General features: G+C 36.3%; 1 protein-coding gene across 5 annotated transcripts in view; it reads left to right on the forward strand.

Moving 5' to 3' along the window:
• UVH6 (RAD3-like DNA-binding helicase protein) overlaps nt 1-20,937 on the forward strand; it is a 100,629-nt gene that overhangs the window by 70,071 nt on the left and 9,621 nt on the right. Inside the window, exon 12 of one of the 5 annotated variants that reach the window (XM_089807399.1) lies at nt 15,621-16,739. The exons of 3 other annotated variants lie outside the window; for them this stretch is intronic. In XM_089807399.1, the coding sequence (XP_089663525.1) occupies nt 15,621-15,623 (3 nt within the window). In that variant the 3' untranslated portion in view covers nt 15,624-16,739. Of the gene's footprint in view, nt 1-15,620; nt 16,740-20,937 lie in introns of those variants that run through there. One more of the 5 variants, XM_089807397.1, reaches the window with a different exon arrangement.

Here is a 20,937-nt window from a genome sequence, read left to right on the forward strand (position 1 = left end):
AGCATCTACAACCTCATATGATTTATAGCAGAAATAAATATTATATTACAGAACTATACATCATAGCAAGAACACTCAATAGCACACTTGGTATTGATAAAGACCATCTTCAGTAAGGGTAAAGGCATTATATCAGAATTTGCAGAAAAATTTACATTATGAGACATTAGACGCCAATCACGATCAAGTTTACTGGGAGCACATAATCATTGGTTGTGATTAATCATAACTAATATTTGATTAAGGTCATCTCATGTAGAGACATGACCCTATGGGCCCAAAGGGCACGTAGAGTCTTGTCTCTACATGAGACCCAACTATTCCAATGCTTATATATATTGGGTGCGACGATCGTTTGGAAACATATCGCACAATACATGTTATTACCTGAGATCTGCACATATATGTGTTCACCTGCAAGTACTAAGAAAGCATCAGTATTATTCCTTAAAAGAATCAAAGACAATTAAGATATCAGAAGTCATATAAAGCATTCAATCTATATCTCTACTGTGATCAATATCAGAATTGAAGCAGTCAGAGCTGTCATTTTCTGGAAATTAATTATAAGGTAAACTTCTACCTCTGATCTCATATTCCTTAACATGGTATCAGAGCTTGGCTGGTAGAACAAGCATTAAACCGACTGTGACTGTTGATTCAAGATCATTGAAATTTTCTTTATTCACCATATCAACCATGGTAAACAATATCAGAGTTGAGGGTAGACTGGAAGGCACTTATAACTTTTTTTCATGAAAAATTTGAATCACAACAATACTTCAAGAACTTGAATTGGAGTGATTTATAGAGGAAAACAAGGAAATACCTAAAGATGAATCATGATAACATGGAAAAGATGGAATAATAACTCTAAGAAAATAATCATTGATGGAGTTAGAGATCATATTCTTCCATCAATAGCAAAGCTAACAACTGCTGATGATGTGTTCAAAACTATTCAAGATACATTTGAGATAAACAATGCAAGCAGATTGCTTACATTAAAACAACTCCTCCTAAACATCAAGATTGACAAAGGAGATACAGTCTCATCCTACTTCTCAAGAATCTCCGAATTAAGAGATCAACTCTCTACCATTGGAAATAATGTAGAAGATGTGGAATTATCTCTAATAGCCCTTAGAGGACTACCAACATCATGGGAGTCATTTATTCAATGCATTAGTTGTCCCTCTATACCCAAATTTGATCAAGTAAAAAATGATTGCAGTCAAGAAGAGTCTTGACTAATCTCAAGAGGTATCATCTCTAACAAGGAGGAAGAGATTCAAACATTACAAGCAAAATCGAGCAATAAGAAGGGAAAATGCAAAATGAAGAGAGGAAAGAAAAACTATGAGAAAAGAGATCTATCAAAAGTCCAATGTTATAAATGTGACAAATTTGGACATACTCACATGTATTGTCTAGAAAGAAAGAAAAATCCTGTTAACATGGCTGAAGTCAAGGAAGCAAAAGACAAATATTCACTATACTACCTTGCCTTATCAAGTGAGTTAAACACCAATAAAAACACCTGGATAGTTGACAGTGGAGCCTCTAGACATATAACCGGATTTAGAGAAAAAATTGAGACTCTTGAAGAATATTCAATTGAAGAAGTGACAATGGGCAGCAACTCTACTTACCATTTGAAAGGAATTGAGACTTGTTCAGTGCAACTAACTACCGTAGTTAACTTACACTTAAAAAAGATGTCCTATTTGTTCTTGGAATCAAGAGACATCTTATGTCTACTTAAAAAAGATGTCCTATTTGTTCTTGGAATCAAGAGACATCTTATGTCTATATCTAGTCTAGCAGATCAAAGGTATCGGGTTGCCTTTCAAGAAAATAGAGTTCTATGTTGGCCTAAAAATTCAAACATTAAAAATGCAATTGCTTTTGGATTTAGAGCAGGTAGCCTATACAAGCTCTGTAATTCCACAAATCTATCCCTATACCATGAAACTGAGAAGACAAATGAGATTTGACATATGAGACCAGGGCATCTAAATTTTCGAGCTTTACCTTCTATAGAGAAAATTGTAAAAGGTTTACCTAACCTGAAACCTGAACATGAAGGAATATGTAAAGGGTGTGCATTAGGAAAGAACCTTAAAACTCCCTTTCATCCTAGTGAACTTAAGTCTAAGAGCATTCTTGAACTCATTCATATTGATCTATGTGGACCCATGTCAGTACCTTCATTAGGAGGATACTCAGACTACATCATCTTTGTGGATGATTGTTCTAGGAAAACCTAGATATATTTCCTCAAATTGAAAGAGTCAAATGAAGTTCTATCCAAATTTAAAGAATTCAAAGCCTTAGTTGAAAATCAAAGTGGGAAGAAGATCAAAATTCTAAGATTTGATAAAGGAGGAGAATATATCTCCGAGAATTTTAAAGAATTCTGTATATTTGTTGGGATTGAGAGGGAATATACTGTACGATATAATCCTCAACAGAATGGAGTAGCAGAAAGCAAAAGCAAAACTATCATTGAAGCAGCTAAGGCAATGATTCATGATCAAAATATGCATACAACATTCTGGGTTGAAGCATCTAATACTGCTATACATTCAAAACAGATGCCCTCATGCAATTCTAGAAAACATAACACCTGAAGATGTCTTCTCAGGAAACAAACCTGATTTAAGTCATTTACGAATCTTCGGTTGTCTTGCATATATCCATATTCCTAAGGAGAAAAGAACTAAACTAGAGCCCTCAGGAAAGAAAGGCATATTCGTTAGCTATGCTGATTCTTCCAAAGCCTGTAGAGTATATGTGCTAGGATCAAGGACAATTGAAATCAGTAGAGATGTCAAGTTTGATGAAGATATTGCATACAAGGCTTCTGAAGATATAGAAGAACCTAATGATGATTCCATTCCTGAGAATGATGAAAGTTCTATGAATGAGAGGGAGAGTGGTACAGAAGATAATGGATGCACTACACCTAATCCTAAGGATAATCCAAACCCATTCAATAAGAAAAGGCCCTTATGGGAAAGAAAAATGTTTGAAGAAAACAATGTGGCTCTTGATTAAATGCTTAGAGAAACCAAGAAGACAAGAAACCATTCATGTTATGTTAGTCACTTAAATGAGTCCACTAATTCAAAACCTTCTAATGTTGAAGAAGCTCTAAAATCCCAAGCCTGGAAAGATGCCATTATTGAGGAATATCAATCTATATTGAAAAATAATGTTTGGGATATTGTGCCAAGACCCAAAGACAAATCAGTTGTCTCCTCAAGATGGTTATTTAAAATCAAATAGGCCTCTGATGGCAGTATTGAAAAACACAATCATATTTGTGGCCAAAGGATTCTCATAGAAGGAAGGAATTGATTATGAAGAAACATTTGCTCCTGTTGCCCGTTACACCTCTGTGTTGTGAGGTTCTCACACCATCGCCCCAAAATTTTGGGGACCCCCTTTTTTTAATCACCTTGGCAAATTTTTGGATTGTTCAACAATTTTGATTTGATTTTTTTTGAGATTTTTATGCCTTGGACACCTTCAGGCAAAAGTTCTTGTCTAGATATTGTCTCCCTTGGTTCTTCTTGCATTCATTGTCCACCACTTTACCATCTCGTAATAGGGCGATGAGATGGAGGATGGCAGTGCAAGCAAGAATCCTAAGGGAACGAATACTAAGAAAGACAAAGAGGATATGATGCCCAAAACAACTTTCTTCTTGAAAATGAAGCGAATAACCAATACCAATGTCGGTATAGTAAACCTGATCCAAGTAAAGGATATACTAAAGGAAGGTCAATCCCCTTTGGCAAAGAGGATATATAGAAGTGGAATTGTACACGCAACAACTTTTCCTTCCACATTGCCCTATTCGAAATTGGTTATGGAATGCGCATCCAGGTTTGATCTAATTAGTAAATCCATCATTTTGGAGAAGGGAAGAGGGTGTTGGCTAATATTGGCGGACAAGCGATCGACGAAGCATTTAACATTCCCCAGTACAAGAGCATGACAGTAGTGATGATGGATCAAGTAGCCAAATCATTTCAGGATAACCAAGAGGCCTATTTCACACATCTAACGTAGGATTGGCTACATGAGGGAAAGAAAGGCGTAACTAAGTCATCAAAGCTTACAATAGCGGATTTCAAATCAAAATACGGTGATCTCATTGTGCTTCTCAGTCGGATCATGGGCCTAGCTCAAAGTATGCAATTTGAAAACTGGATGTACTTCTTCATTGATGAAATTGAAAAGGGGAAAAGAAGATTTGATTGGGCTAGGATCATAAGTGAGAACCTAGAATTGCAATTTAGAACCGTGCACAACCAAAAGCAATTCTACATGGGATCTTATCTATTTTACCTAATTGCTAGATTGTATAAGAGTCTGAGACTTAAGGCCTTAGCAGAAGTTGGCAATGGGCCGGGGCAATATTTGGTGCATCAATGCTATCCACAGCTTCATTTGCACAACAACAAGGATTACAAGATATTTTGTGACACCTTTGCCATGAAGACATTAAGGGTATTGCAAGGGACACCTGCTAAGAGACTTTCATCAGAAGCAGAGGCAAAGATAAAGAAGTTTGGAAGTTGGTTCATCCAATTTCCACAATTCGCCTACATTAGAGTAGCAGGGAGCACAATTTGTCCCAAGAGGCTTCCAAGATACCCACCCGACAAGGTAGTTTTGATGGAATTGGCTAGGCAACTTGAGCACTATGATGGAATAATGAGAAACGAGGGCAAGGCAGGGATTACCTTCTCAATCGGAATTGGCAATGATAGTTGCCCCAATTGGGCTGCCTTTGCAGTTGCGGAGAAAGAATTGGAATGGTATCATCTAGGGTGGTATGGAGCAAGGCAAGGATTCGATTCTAATGGTCTTATCAAGGTATCTCATGGAAATGCATTTAAGCATGTTCCCACTATAGAGGACTTTTGGGCCAATGCCAAAGTTGACTTTCATGTGAGAAAGCTAGCTTTCTCAAGATTGTCAATGAACATGATGAGAGATATCAAATGGAGAGGCCTTGATATTCCAATCAACTGGAACATGATGGAAATGTGTTGAGAGGAGATTATGATACAGTATAAGGAACAGAGTTGAATCCAGTAGATTGGGATGACCATCAAGATCCTTCCTTGGAGGCAGTCACCAGGGCAGTTGATTTGCATACTGAGTCATGGTATAATGAAAGGTTAAGGAAGCTACAAAGACAAAGGATTCCATTTACTTATGAGAAGATGAAGCCAAAAGAAGGTCCAACATAATCAGTCAGGCAGAAGGGTGAAGGAAGTAGCCGGCAACGGGAAATAGTTAGAAGCGGGAAAAGAGATTTGAAGGTTGAGAAGGACAAGGGACATCGGGAAGCTCCAGCCAAGAGACAACATATAGTTCCATCAAGAGAAAGCATAGTTGAGACTAGAAGCCTAGAGGTCAATTCAAGTGATAAAGAGGCCGTGGTAGAGGTGAGCTCTGATTCAGAATCAAGTGGTTACAGTGAGAGCACCGAGTACTTCACTCTCTCAAAAAACCAACAAGGAGATGATATGGTAGTAACTAGTGGACAAGACGATTGGCCGATTGACATTGAGGCAATAAGTCAAGCACACGAGGCCATTGGTGATGCTTTGTTAGTCGAACCAAATCCAGATTTGGGGAGATGCATTGCACCACTATGGTTAAGGCAAATGCTTATGCCAAGAGGCGAGGTAGTAACTGCCCGAAGGACAAAAGACATCCAAGGATTAATAGAAAAGGGTGATAGCGAGAACCAGAAACAAAAGGCAAGGACGATGGAAAAGGTAATCAGGAGCAACAATGATGGTCACGGAAAGGTTCAGATTGCTATACCAACAGTCAATAAGGCATTGGATGCGATTGTGGCCCAAGAATACGAGATAGTGGAACATGACTTGGGAAGAAACACAGATGATATGGAATGTGAAGAGATCTAGGAGATCTAGGAAGGCATAGCTTCGATCAGGGAAAGATTGAGGAAGGCCAATGAAAGGATTATGAAGTTGGAGGCCAAGAACAAATATTGGAGAGATTGCCAACCTATGCAACAGTTACACTAGATAGCCCTTCTTCAAGACAATGGGAGCAATATGGAAGAGATATCAGCTCAGCTACATGAAGTCAAGGGTTGGATCCATGATACAATCCAAGATGGGCGAAATTTCTTGCCTTCATCTTGACATTCCGGTCATTAATGATTGTTAGAGACAAGTTCAGATTATTTGAAGAAGAGTGGAAGGATTTCCTTCCCGTCAAAGATTTGGCTATTCCTAGGCTACAGGCATTCATTGGGCTACCAGAAGCATATTTGGAGAGGGCCAAGTTGGTAGATGAGAAAGGATTGAGTACAGTCGAATCTTGGTTTGTCACCTTGACTACCAGATTCAGACCACTTGAAGAGATACAAAAGGCAGTTGCAAAACACAGCCCAAGTGTCAACACCTCCATATCAACTATGATGAGTGACATTGGGATGGCATTTGATTTTGAAGACATCAGAGAAGAGGATATCAATGAGACAAGACTTGGATTGAGATTGGATGAGCTAGGAAAGGTTGTTATCAAGAAGAAACATTTGAACACCCTTTCCTCCCTAAGCGCTTTCATTGGATTTGTAAAAGATTATGAGAAGGATCACGAGAAGACACTACAAGCAGCAAGCAGCGTGATGAAATCATTTGAATTCAAGATGATGTATACACCTTGTCCTCCCATGGAAGAAGTCAACGAAAGGCTAGCTAAGTTCGTTGCTTTAGCTAGAAGAATGAAAGAAAAAGGGAGATTTGTATTAGATCATTTAATGTAAGCCCAAGTGGCAATTTCTCTTTCTTCTAGGATAGGACAAGTGTATAATTCTGATTGGCCACCATTTTGGTGCCTTCTTATTGGTTGCCACTTTTCCACTTTTTTTATTGGTCCATTGACGAGGTGGCCTCTTCTCATTGGCCGATGGGGTGGCAACCCTAATTAGGATTTCTAGGATCCAATCTGGATCATTGATTTTGCTTTTGATCTCTACTATCGATTGTAATTTCGGCCTCTATATAAGGCCATTTCGCTCTCATTTGTGGGAGAGTTATGTTGGAGAATTGTTGCCAAAATACTATCAAAATTGTTCTCTATTCATTGTTGTGACTTGCATGGTGGATATACATGATCATTTTGGTGTATTGCATGGTTCTTCTCATCTCTCAAATTAATGTAGGATTTCATTTCATGTTGTTAGAGTAGAAGTAGATGGCTAATTGTATGGTGATGTTAGTGAATGTTTGATAGGGATTTACAACTAGGCCACTAGCATCTTAGCCGTTGGTTAGGGAGCCTTGTGTGGTAAACTAGTTCTCTTTTCTTTTGAATCACTACATCTATGGAGGTGGAGCCGCTGGTAAGCTTTCATTAGATTTGATCCTCGTCCATTTGCTAACCTTTCCATTCATAGGAGTAGGAGTAGAATAGCGAGTAGTTGAAGGAGTAGGAGTAGAATAGCGAGTAGTTGGGTAGTTGAATTTCACTCTAAGAAAGTTAGGAAGGTAGAAGTCATTAGAACCATTATCGCCTCCTCGTGCAATCAACATTATCTAGCGCTACATCCTCCACCATCATTGTCACCATCAACATCACCTGGCACTCATACAAAATCATCACCATCTCACCAAAAACCCAAGTTATCTTCGAACGAAAAACGTAAGGCCACCGACGTGATTACCAACAAATCACATTGATAAAATTGAGTATCGACAAGTGTAAGGAACATTGGAGCTATTCTCATGTCCCAAGAGCATTAACTTTTCAAGAGAGGAATTGTGTGTTTGATACTCCGTATCAGTTATTCAATTACTAATATGTTATGTAGTGATACAAAAACCCACATCAACACTCTATCAGAACCATAATTGTAGTAGCTGCATCTAAAGGTTGGAAGGTACATTAGATGGATTTAAAGATGGCATTCTTCAATGGAGTCATTAATGAAGAAGTATACTTGGAACAACGAAAAGGGTTGTTACCGTTGACAAGAGATCACATGTGTGCAAACTGAAGAAAGCTCTCTATGGTCTTTTACAAGTCCCCAGGGCATGGTATGAGAGAATAGATAACTACCTTATAAAATTAGGGTATATACTTCAAGAAATTAGAGGGAGATATGTTAATACTAGTTCTCTATATTGATGATCTTTTGATAAGAGGTGAAGACCATCTTATTGTCAAATGTAAGCAAGACCTCACATCTGAATTCGAAATGAAAGATTTAGGTCCTCTATACTACTTAGGATTAGAAGTAAAACAAAATGAAGAATACATTTTCCTAAACCGAGGGAAGTATACCACTGACATATTGAATAGATTTGGCATGATGGACTGCAAACTATTATCCACACCTATGAAGATAAATCTTCATAAGCTCAAAACTAAGGCACATGCGTCTGAGGCCATTGATCCTTCATATTATCGACAGAGAATTGGATCCTTAATGTACGTTGTGAACACTTGTCCTGAATATTTGTTATGCTACAAATGCACTAAGTCAGTTTATCCTCATGGCAGCAAAGCACATTTTGAGGTACTTGCAAGACACTATTGGACTTGGTCTGAAATATGACAAAGTTGAGTTACAGCTTCATGGATATTCAAATTCTGATTGGGCCGGATGTTCTATTGATCGGAAGAGCACTACAAGATTTTGTTTTAGTCTTGGACCTGAAATGACATTTTGGTTTAGTAAGAAGCAATCTTCTATTGCTCCAAGTTCCATTGAAGCAGGGTACATAGTTGCATTTGTGGGAAGTCGAGAAGTTGTAAGTTAAGGAAATTATTGGTTGGACTACTTGGAAAGCTTTCAAAACCTCCAGTTATACATTGTGATAATCAAAGTTGTATCAAATTCTCAGTGGATCTAGTCTTTCATAACATATCAAAGCATATAGATATACCCGTCCACTACATCAGAGATATGGTTGATAGAGGTGTCATCAAGTTTGAATGCATCAGCACTGAAGAGCATTCTACCGACACATTCACCAAACCTCTTGCAAAGTTGAAAGTGGATTAGTTCAGAGGAAAACTTGGTATGACAAAACTATAATCGTAACTCTTGAGATAAACTCTCAGTTTTATGTTATATATATATATATATATATATATATTCTATTTTATTTTAAAGAGTCACTATTGTGCACATGTGGTTGTTTATGAAAGGTGACGATCTTTCATTTTATGAGATGTTAGATCTCTATGTAAAGTGATGACCTTAACAATAGATTGACCTGTTATTATAGACTTCATTAAATTGTTGTCCCAGGATATGCCAAATAGTATGATAACAAAAGTATCATGATTGACTTCTATTGTTGTCCCGAGATAAGCTGGAAGTCATGGTACTACTTGTGTTGTATTTGTTTTCATTGAGTTCTTGATCCATTGTCATAATAAGACTATCAGGACTTGTTGTCCTATACTGTGCCAGAATTCATGACAATGAAAAGAATCACGATAGACTACCTTAGTTCTGAATGAGCCAAAGATCATGATTTTATATCACCTTAAGATCAAGATAAACATCTGATAGACTATACCCAATTATTGTCCTGGAATGTGCCGGATATCAAATAATTGTGTTAATGAGCATTTGAATCTTAGATTGATGTAATCTAGATAATTTTTTTTGTGATATAGTCATATCCTCCCTCGCTAAGAGGGAGTGTTGAATTTGTAGCATCTATCAGATATCCAATGTTTGATTATTGCTCAAAATGAACATGAGATAGATACACACACACACACACACATATATACATATTTATATATGCACATATATTTATATATATATGTAGAGAGAGAGTATCATAATTGATTTTTTTTTTTTTATGTGATATAGTCATATCCTCTCTCACTAAGAGCGGAGTGTTGAATTTGTAGCATCTGTCGCATATCCAATCTTTGATTATTGCTCAAAATGAACATGAGATATACACACACACACACAGACACACACACACACACACACATATATATATATTTATATATACACACATATTTATATATATATATAGAGAGAGTATTATAATTGACTATGCAAAATGATTTGATCTGTTTCAGTCTTTGTCAAAATGCAACGATCATGCTATCTATGTTAATCATGGATATGATTCTGTTACTCACTATTTTCCATTATTGTGAGTTACTTTATCATTTTATCATTATTCTAAATCATCAACTGAGATTGGGTATTATGAGACATCAGACGCCGATCATGATCAAGTTTATTTGGAGGACATAATCACTTGTTGTGATTAATCATAACTAATATTTGATTAAGGTCATCTCATATAGAGACATGACCCTACGGGCCCAAAGGGCATGTAGAGTCTTGTCTCTACATGAGACCTGACCATTCCAATGCTTATATATATTGGGTGCCATGATCGTTTGGAAACATATCACATAATACATGTTATGACTTGTGATCTGCACATATATATGTTCACCTGCAAATACTAAGAAAGCATCAGTATTATTCCTTGAAAGAATCAAAGACAAGTAAGATATCAGAAATCATATAAAGCATTCAATCTATATCTCAGCTGTGATCGATATCCGAATTGAAGCAGTCAAATCTGTCATTATCTGGAAATGAATTATAAGGTAAACTTCTACCTCTAATCTCATATTCCTTAACACTATTTAGAGGGCATTTGGATGCATAATGTCTCGGTCTTCCAAAATTGAAACATCTGAATTTTCCTTTGTTCTTTCCATTACTCTTTTTCAGTTTTCTTTTTGAAAGAAGCATCTGATTCACTATTTGAGCTTTTACTTGAAATTTTCTTTTTGCTTTTACCCTTTTTAGACACCTAGAATGCTATTTCCTTTGATTCATTTCCTCCAACTCACATTTCATAAGTAGTAAGGATCCTAAAAGATCCCTAATGGATGCCCTTGCTGATCTGCTGTAGTTTTTAAATTAATAAACTATATTTTCTTGTGATTTCTTTGATGGTCTTTGAGAATAGATAGAAATTGCAGAAGGTTTTCTTTTTGTTTTGTGTTTTTTGATAGTTTTCACAATAGTAATGAATAATGAACAATAAACATGAGAGGAGACTGAAAATAAATAAGAACATAGAACCAAATCAGAATTGCTATAAATCGTACCAGGCAGATTTCTGATTTATAAAGCCAAATAATAAATCCAATGCAGTTCCAAGGAGCTTACATCCAACAATGATGCCAAACTACTGCAAATGGCGGCCCTAAGACTGCAAGGAATCACATCCCAGCTGAAAGAATCAATTTGCAACGCTGAAACCATAAATCTGCAACTTGAATCCACAATAAAGAATGGCGTACTCTATCCCTGATAGCAACACACTTTTTGAAGAATCCAATGCCAATAACTGCCGAGGGCTACGTCCCAGCCAATCCAGAACCTGGGGTTTGCGTCCCAGATGAAGAATTGCTCTCTCAGAGCCAATTCACAAAAACAAGTTTTTCAATAGACAAAAGATAATAAGAAATTAGGTCTCCATCTCCTTATATCCCCTTCCAATTGTAAATTGAACCCTAAAGGGAAATTACACTTTGCCCTTTAAATAAAATATAATAAAATAACATTTTCCCAATTAAAGTTGTCCATGCTATAGGAAAAACATTACTTTATTAAAATTCCGTAGCTGAAGGCACCAAAAAGTCTACAGATAGTAAAAATCATGTATAATAATTTGAGACCTTTCCAACGAGCTATAACACATAGGTGTACCTGATCAACTGAAGCCAAAATCCCCTTATTACTCCAAAATGGTTATATTATTAAGCTTATTTTAATTTATTTAATCACCAACTTAGGAAATATTTAAATATATTAAAATATTTCCCAAATGGTCCCAAAAGGCCCAAAATGACCAATCAAACATGAATCTGACCTTGTCACCTGTCTGTGACTGATGCCGGACAAGATGGGTCAACTAGCAGTCTAGGGATGCTCCTAAAAAGTAGGAGACAACCCCAATCAACCAAAATTGAGTCCCAATGACTCCCCTACTGTGTGCACCTCTGAGAGAACTGTCACTGAACTGGGAGTTCCTCCTAAAAAATAGGAGATGCACTCTAAGTCTCCAAAACGTTCGTCGAGGTCTCCAAATGCCTCCTAGACCACTCCTAGTCAATCCCTACAAATTAGGAATCCCTCCTAAATTGTAGGGAACTGTTGTCTACTGCTCCAAACTACTTGGGAAGCTCATGCATGACTCTCAAAGCCCTTGGGTTGGTTCCCTCTATGCTCTGCTGGCCTATGGGAACCAGATAATAGACCAACCTTGCTAGAAATGTTGTCACTAAGGAAGGGCAGAAATTGGGGACATGACAGATCCTATGTAATTCATCTTTTGTCAATGTGTCTAAATCTGTCCTTTCTTTGATTGCAGATACCCTAGAATTAAATTTCATAGTTAATGATCTTAAAATCTTTTCTACGACAAGTTGTTCCTTTACTTCTTCACCAATGTCTTTCATTGAGTTGACATCATCATCTGTACGATCAAGAAAAGCGGCAACATTTTCGTCCTCCTCCATTTTGAGGCTTTCAAATACACTTTGATGGGTTTGTAGTTTTTCTTTCTTTACATTATCAGCTCCTTCTTAAACATGTTTCAACTTGTCCCAAATGTCCTTGGCAGATTTATAGTGGATAACTTTTGCAAATTCTGATTCAGCAAGATTGCATAGAATTGCATGTTTTGCTTTAGCATTATTTTCACATTTTCGCTTTCCAGTTGTATCAGTTGGTGGGTTTTGCGGGGGTATGTAACCGTCTAGCACTGATTGCCAAACATCGAATCCAATAGCAGTAAGTTAGGTTTCCATTTTTATGCTTCCATCACACATTGGTGTTATTTCACCCATTGTGCTCTTTTAGTTCTACCTTCAAGCGGTTAGGCTTTATAGAAGGAACCAACTCTCATATCAACTGAAGAGCACACGCTTATACTGAGAGGGGGGTGAATCAGTATAATAACAACTTTGCCAATTTAAAACTTCTATTTAAACAATTAACTTCAAATGCTGAAATGAACAATTATGCACATGAACACAAATAACACAATTTTTACGTGGAAACCCAATGAGGGAGAAAACCACTGCAAATAATTGCTTTATATATAAACTTGTTTTACAAAATGGTTTGTAGGCTCCAACCTACTAGAGGCTACGACCTCTATGTTTATGAGCACCTACTCACTAGAAGCTCCAACTCCCACACTTCGCAGGCACTGACCTGGAAGCACCAACTCCCGCTTCTGTCATTGTGAGCACCAACCCACTACAAAGACTTCTCCACCTTGATGATGTGGCTTGCTTCAACTGATGATGGACACTTCTATTACACTTCTTCTCTTCTTCTCACTGTATGAATATATACACTTTACTTTCTTCTTGGAGTCAGCCGGTCACTCTATTTAAAAGTATATATTTATATATCAGATAAAAGTCTGATTTTAATAATACTTTATTCACCCTTTGCACTGCTATATATATGAGTCAGATTATATATTTTTCTTTTGAAAGCTTAAATTATGTCTGTTATACAAATCTGAATATATATTTCTTATTCTTCTATTATAACTTTTCAACTGTTGATTCTTTATTTACTGCTCTCCATACTCTTGCTCTTACTCTTGCTTACACTTTATTCACCACACCTGACTGGCTTCATTCATCTCTCTCTCTCTCTATATATATATCACATAAAATCTGATTATATATATATATATAAAATAAAATCTGATTTTTATATCATGAATATCTTTTCTACATTTCCTTATTATCCACTGCTGATTTCAAACTTCTCAATCTAATTCTTCATTTTCACCTTTTTTTTCAACTTTCTCATCATTTCTTTGCCAGTAATCTATCCTTCATTTATATTTTATTTTAAAAAGAGATGTTACCTTTCAGGACTAGGAGTCACGTCCCTTTCAAACAAACTAAAAGTTTGTAATTAACCTTTCATACTAGATCGATATTTTCTTTTGATAATTTAGCATCCTGACAATGTTTGATAAAAACGATGATGGCATACGGTCTATTTCAAATATTAATCTTTAAATAATAACTTGTATTGTGAATCACCATGGCATATTTTGGTCTGATGCATCTCTTTTCTTGATATGATCTATTGTCTTGTATACTCATGTTTTATTGCTGACATGGAAACTCTTTACACAATTTTTGCCTTGAATACATTTTTACACCCTTTTTAATTTTATTTGTCTTATAAATTCGAACTTCCAGAAAGTTAAATCCATTGCCTCCTTTCTCATGATTTGGCATTGATAATTTCAGGAACTATTGGTTTTTCGACTTTGAGGACTTTTGGGTGCAACATAAGTGTATATCTCATACTGACAAGTGCCATGTCTTGGCCATTCGCTGCTTTTGAGTTTTTCTCAAACCAAAGTCTCATGCCATTTAATTTGCATACTCCATATGTGACGTGGGATGCCCCTTTCTCAAGTCTGAAATATTAAATCATTTTGTCATCTTATAAGGTTTAGTTATTGATTTCTTTTATCACTGCCTTTATTTTCTGCGCACTGAATTTGCTAGGCAGTGCTCGTTTTCCTGACACAGACAGATGTTCATATTATTGTTATGTCACTGATATTTAATATTATTTTCTTTATTGCAACTTTCCCAGCATCCTTAATATTGTCATATGGATATGTTCCATGTGTGTGTATTAAAATGTTGATTTTGATGTTTCCCTCGAAGACTCAACACTGATTGGAAGCCCACAACAATATGCCATAGAGCTCTAAAATACTGATACTTTCATACTCTCAGTCAACACTATGTATCTTCGCTGCTTATATCATTCTATTTATAGCATTAGCTTTTCTATCCTCTGCAAACTTTTTTTTGTCCTTAAATCAGGTGATGTATTTTGTCTTTGTCGCTACCATATTGTGGCTTGTCATGCATGCTCGTGTCTTTTAAAATTGTCATGAATAGATATACATGATCACTGTTAAGCATCCATCACTGGTAACACATTCAAGCCTTTAATAAATATTAACCTGTTGTTAAATACCATCCTTTTCAAAGTGCTGAGGCGTATAATGGTTGTCATGGTCTTTAGTCTTTCATATTCAATGACAGATGCAATTTCTGTATGCTGCTAAATGACTTAATATGACTGCTCATAATAATCCTGTACATGTTCTTTAGTATGAAACAAGGATACTCAGGAAACTCTTCATCATATGTTTAGCTCTACAATATTCAGTTATTGCTGATAGAGTCTTGATAGTATCTTCAACAATAAGCTCATCAACACCCTAATTTTTGTAGCTTCCATTAGGCAAATAATTGTTTTTATTTGCACTCAAGTAATTCTTTTCATTGCAGTCTCCAGTTAATCAATCTCCCCTTCAAGATCAATCATAATAGATGCCTTCATTCTTGTTTGCAATGCTCTATGTTGTTTGTGATATTAATTATCTTTATTTCTTATCTTTGACATTGATGATGTTTACACCTAGAGTTTGTCCATATTTATGAAATCTTTTGACATCAATGACAATACTTCCATCTTGATACTTATGGAGTGAGCAGCGGAGGAGAATCACGGAGGAAAAAATTAATAAAGGAAGTGGCAAAGGAGGCCTCCATTCAAACTCAAAGTAATAGAAGCAGAAGTGGGCGAAGATGATGAGAGCTCAAATGGAGAAGAAGGGGGCACATACAACATCATCATCCTCCTCAGACTCTGACGAAGATGAATTTTGGTTAAGCAAAATCAAAGGCACACCTGCAGATGTTGCATTCCTGCCAATAGGACCATTGCTGAGAGCTATATCCCAGCAGGCAAAAATCCACACAGAGGCAGGTACAGATGCGGCATGCCATACCCAGGATGGCTGTATGAAGGATATATGGGGAAATGTCCGTACACAAGGAAAATGTATGTACCACACAGCCAATGACCATACGGAGGAAACCAGAGAGGAAGATCGTACAGGTGCATAGGAGGACAAAGACGGACAAGTCCATATGACAGGAAGAAGAGAGTGTGACCATATGACCAGAAGATTTCTGTACGGAGCAAGAAACTAACATCACATCTGCACGTAAACAAGGTCTCTGTACAGGGCCAGGAGAAGACAGTGGTACTTCATTAGCGGGAGATACAAAAGAGGGCAGCTATGTGGCAGAGACAGAAAAAACAATTCCAGAATGGGGAGCTAAAAGGATTTCATTTCTAGTAGTGGCAAATCTAGCTGTGGCAAATTTGGTTCTACTAGAATGATTGCATAAGACTAAGGTAGTAGATCTTCGGCTGCATAAGAATGCCCCACACACTATCAGGCTCAACACTCCCGAGGGAATCGGAATGGCTCAACCTATTGCATTGGTGCTACAACCTACAGGAAAGAAAGAAATATAGAGTAGCAGTGGCAAGCACATGGAACGGGTCGAAGCCAAAGAAGAGGCAACACATTTTGAGGATATAGTGTTGGAAGAGGCCGATAGATTGCTAGGAAAGTTCAAGATGAGTGCAAAAGATGTTCAATCCTAATTTAGATTCTAGTGGCTCAATTTAGTTAGGAAGTTTCTATTCTTCACTCTAGTAGTCAATAGTTTCTTTTAGAAACTCAATCATTGTAATTGCTTATAAAATGTTTATCACTTAATAATATAATGCAACTACCAGTACTTGTCGATCATGGTATTAGAGTAGGAAAATATTTGATCCCCTCTAAATATTTTTCAAATTTTTAGGGTTTGGAAAATTGCAGGAACTGATTTCTCATTTTGAATCATGTCTGTTTGCTCTCTTGGAGAAATTCGCGATTCTTGTTTCAAACCAGGATTTATGAAGCTTGTTTTAGAACTTGCATGTTTTTTTCTCTGGGACTGCGATCAAGGGTTTGTGATTCTTTCCTCTTGTTTGTGGGCCATTGTTGCTGCCTCTCTAGTTTCTTCTGCATTTGGAAGGCTTGCCTCTGCATTTTGGAGTCATTTTCTGCATTCAACAAAAAAATTCGTCAATTTTTGGGTTGGTTTTTACAACCTTCAACACCTACATTTTCAATCTATTTTTTTCCATGTGAATAGTGCACGTGACGAGAGTCTGCTTAACATTTGTCTTTCTCCTAATGTTCTCAGTTCGTTTATTGGTCGTGAACATGGAGGATGGACATTACATAATCCATGATTGTTCTTCTTTGTGTTTGGCAACTGTTTTTTTACAGATTGCAACCTCTTTCTTTTGTGATTCCTATGTTTTTCCAGTTACTGGTTTTTCTCTGCTACCTCAAGCTCTGGCTAGGGCAAAAAATAATAATTTGTCCATAGAGCAAGTGTTCTCTGTAAATGCTTGTTCTATGGAGTCTGAACTGGTATTACAGCAGGATTGTCGGAGACAACAGTTTGTGAGTAGTATTAGTTCAGCCTCCATAAATAAAGCATTCTCTGCAAAATCTTCTGCTAAGAACAAAGGGAAGGCTCATGAAGGTCGACTGTTAGCTTTGGTTAGCTTTTGAGCAAAAGAAGCAAGTAGGGTCATCTGTCAGCTTCGGTTAGTTTTTGAGCCAAAGAAGTAGGGAGGGTCTCAACCCAAAGCAAATGCTGTTGTGCTCTCTAATGAGAAAGAATCTGCTTTCTATGCCTTTATGGCCAAAACTTAAAAGGAGTACAGATCTGGTGAAATCCTTTGCTTGGTAATAGCTTCAGAGGCTTTGTGGCATTTTGCTCATAAAAAGGATGGGTTCACAAAATGTGAACCATTTTCTACTTTATTGATCTTTGGAAGATGAGAGCTGCAGATTCACTCTGGAGGGAGTAATTTAATATTTCTCCATGTATACTATGTTCGAGACATGGAACTTAATCTTCTATACATCAGTTGGATGATGAGACATTCTCACCAAGTCTCTGAGCCTGGATAAGTTTGTAAAATTCAGTGGGCAACTTGAAGTAGTTGACAGATTGACCATTGAGTGAGAGTGTTAGAATAATATCTGCATATCTTATGGTCACTATTACTTTAGATTTTGGTAGTTTAGTTTAGTTGGGAAGTTTCTGTTCTGAACTTCAGTAGTTGATAGTTTCTTTTAAAAACATAGCAGTTTAGTTTAGTTGGGAAGTTTTTATTCCGAACTTCAGCAGTCAATAGTTTATTTTAGAGACTTAATCTTTGTAAATGCTTATAAAATGTTTTATCATTCCTTAATGACATAAGACTGTAAAGATTCTGAAAATTCTTTGAATTGGACTTTTATTTCCTTCTTTGATTGCCGACAATGATCTTCTACGTTGTGAATATGATGAAGTTTACACTTATAATTCTGATCTGAGAATTATATATCTGCAAATAGATCAGTGTAATTTATTGCTGAGAAAATAACCTTAATGGTGTAATATATGGGGAACACCGAACTTCTCTTATGCTGACATAATAAGTAATAATTAACCTTGTGACTGAGAGTATCTTCTGAACTTTGATTGCAGGGTATTGGTGCTTAGAAGAGCAGACTTAATTGTTTCTGTGTGTTCTCTAACTACACCAATAACCCTCCTATATATCCTTACTAAAGGGTATCTCCCTCAAAGGGACATATCCCTTCCTAAACTAGCACTAACTAAACTCCCCTTAAGTTGGCGATTTGGGAAAAACAAATATAATAACACTTAACTAACTATGTATTAGTTTAAGCATTATAATGTTGCTTCATGAGAAGTTGCCGGCTCCTATAGGAAGAGTTATATTTAATATAATGCCAGTTTAGAGATATATATCTAATAAGAAGAGGAAGTATGGTCTGTACTATCGGACCTGTAGATTATCTGGTTAATATTCTTAACACTCCCTCTTAACTTAATAATCTTACAGAGAGATATTATATCTAGCAACACCAATACAGATGAATAAGCAAGAATTAATACTTTATATCTATTTGATTCTTCTTAGTATGTGGTATCATAGAACACATGATAGAAAGTCATATTACTACACCTGAGATATGACAAATCATTGCTACTAGTGATATTATACAGGATAAATCTGAAGAGTAATCCCTTCATTTATCCAAGTTATGATTTCATAGAGACTGGTATTTCTATATCACAACAAGATCTTGAGTTTAAGATCTACCAGAATACAGGATAAACCTAGAGAATACTAAGATTCTTCCTTTATCCAATTTGTGATTTATGAACATAGCAATGTCAACATCACAATATGATCTAAAAATTATCTAGATCTTATAGTAACATCTATTGTTTAGTTCATTATCTAAGAGATCGGTACCTCTCATAATGTCTTTTATACAAGTTTTCAATATTTTAGTGATCGTCACCTCTTTAAATAATGAATACACATGGTGGAGCCCATAACAGTCAATAGCTTGACAAAACAAAATTATTTTATTAATAATCAAAAGAGTACAAATGGATTACAACTCAACCATACCAAGTCTCCTCCTGAAATGTTCTATCTTCACTCTAGATAGAGGTTTGGTGAGTATGTCTGCTGTCTGATCTGCAATGCAAATTTATTACAATTTTATAGAATTTCTGTCTACCATACCTCTTACATAATGGTAAGAAATTTCAATATGTTTGGACCTTTCATGGAAAACTGGATTCACTGAGAGCTTGATGGAACTCTGATTATCACAATGAATAATTGTGGGATTCATAGCTTGTCCAAATAATCCCACAGGTAACTTCCTCAACTAGAGTGCTTCTCGAGAGGCCATTGCTGCTGCAATGATTCGGCTTCTGTGGAACTCTATGCTACTGAAGATTGCTTTTTGCATATCCAAGATATCATTGCTGATCCTAAACTGAAACAACATCCTGAAGTATTTTTCCTATCTTTAACACTTCTTCCCCAATTTGAATCAGTGAATCCATGTAACTCTAAAGCAACTTTTTCGCATTTGAGTCTAAAATTAAGAGTGCCTTGTATCTCATAATGTGTTTAATTGCAACTAGGTGAATTTCCTTTGGTTCACACATAAACTGACTTAAGGCATTAATTGCATAGCAAATACTTGGTCTTGTATTTACTAAGTACATAAGGGACCCAATCATCTCTCTGTAGAGAGTAGAATCTATGAAAGGTGATTCTGTTGCTGCTCTCTTAAGTTTATGTAGATTAGACTCCATTGGAGATGACATAGGTTTGCAATTCCACATTCTAAATCTCTTCAAAATATCTAATGTATACTTTCCTTGATTAAGTATGATACTGTCAAAATTCTGCCGTACTTCCAGTCCTAGGAAGTAATGAAGGGAGTCCGAAATCTTTCATTTCAATTTTTTTAGTTAGATCTTTCTTGCACTGATCTATTAGATGATTATCACTTGTTATTAGTAAATCATCGACATACAGTATCAAAATTACCATATCATCTTTATCTCTTTTGTAATATAAATTTGGATCAACTTCATTCTTGGAGAATCCTAAGCTGGTGAGATACTTAATTCTTTCATACTAGGCCCTGGGAGCCTGTTTAAGCCCATAGAGAGCTTTCTTGAGCCTGCAAACAAAAGCGTTAGGATCATGAGTTTCAAATCCTTCAGGTTGCTCCAGATATACTTCTTCTGAAATCTTTCCATTTAGGAATACTGTTTTTACATCCATCTGATATACCTTCCATCCCTTTGATGCGGCAATTGCTAAGACTGCTCTTACGAAGGTATATCTAGAAATAGGAGCAAAGGTTTCTTCATAATCAATCCCTTCTTTCTGAGAAAATCCTCTGGCTACAAATCTAGCTTTATACTTCTCAATACTATTGTCAACAACATGCTTTATTTTAAATATCCACTTGGAAGAAACAACAGATTTTCCTTTAGGTCTTGGAACAATTTCCCAAACATCATTTTTCATGATAGATTGGTATTCTTCTGTCA

The sequence above is a fragment of the Cupressus sempervirens genome, chromosome 10 (genome assembly GCF_028749045.1).
Source record: "Cupressus sempervirens isolate cs-2001-9-10 chromosome 10, ASM2874904v1, whole genome shotgun sequence".
NCBI classification, from domain to species: Eukaryota; Viridiplantae; Streptophyta; class Pinopsida; order Cupressales; family Cupressaceae; genus Cupressus; species Cupressus sempervirens.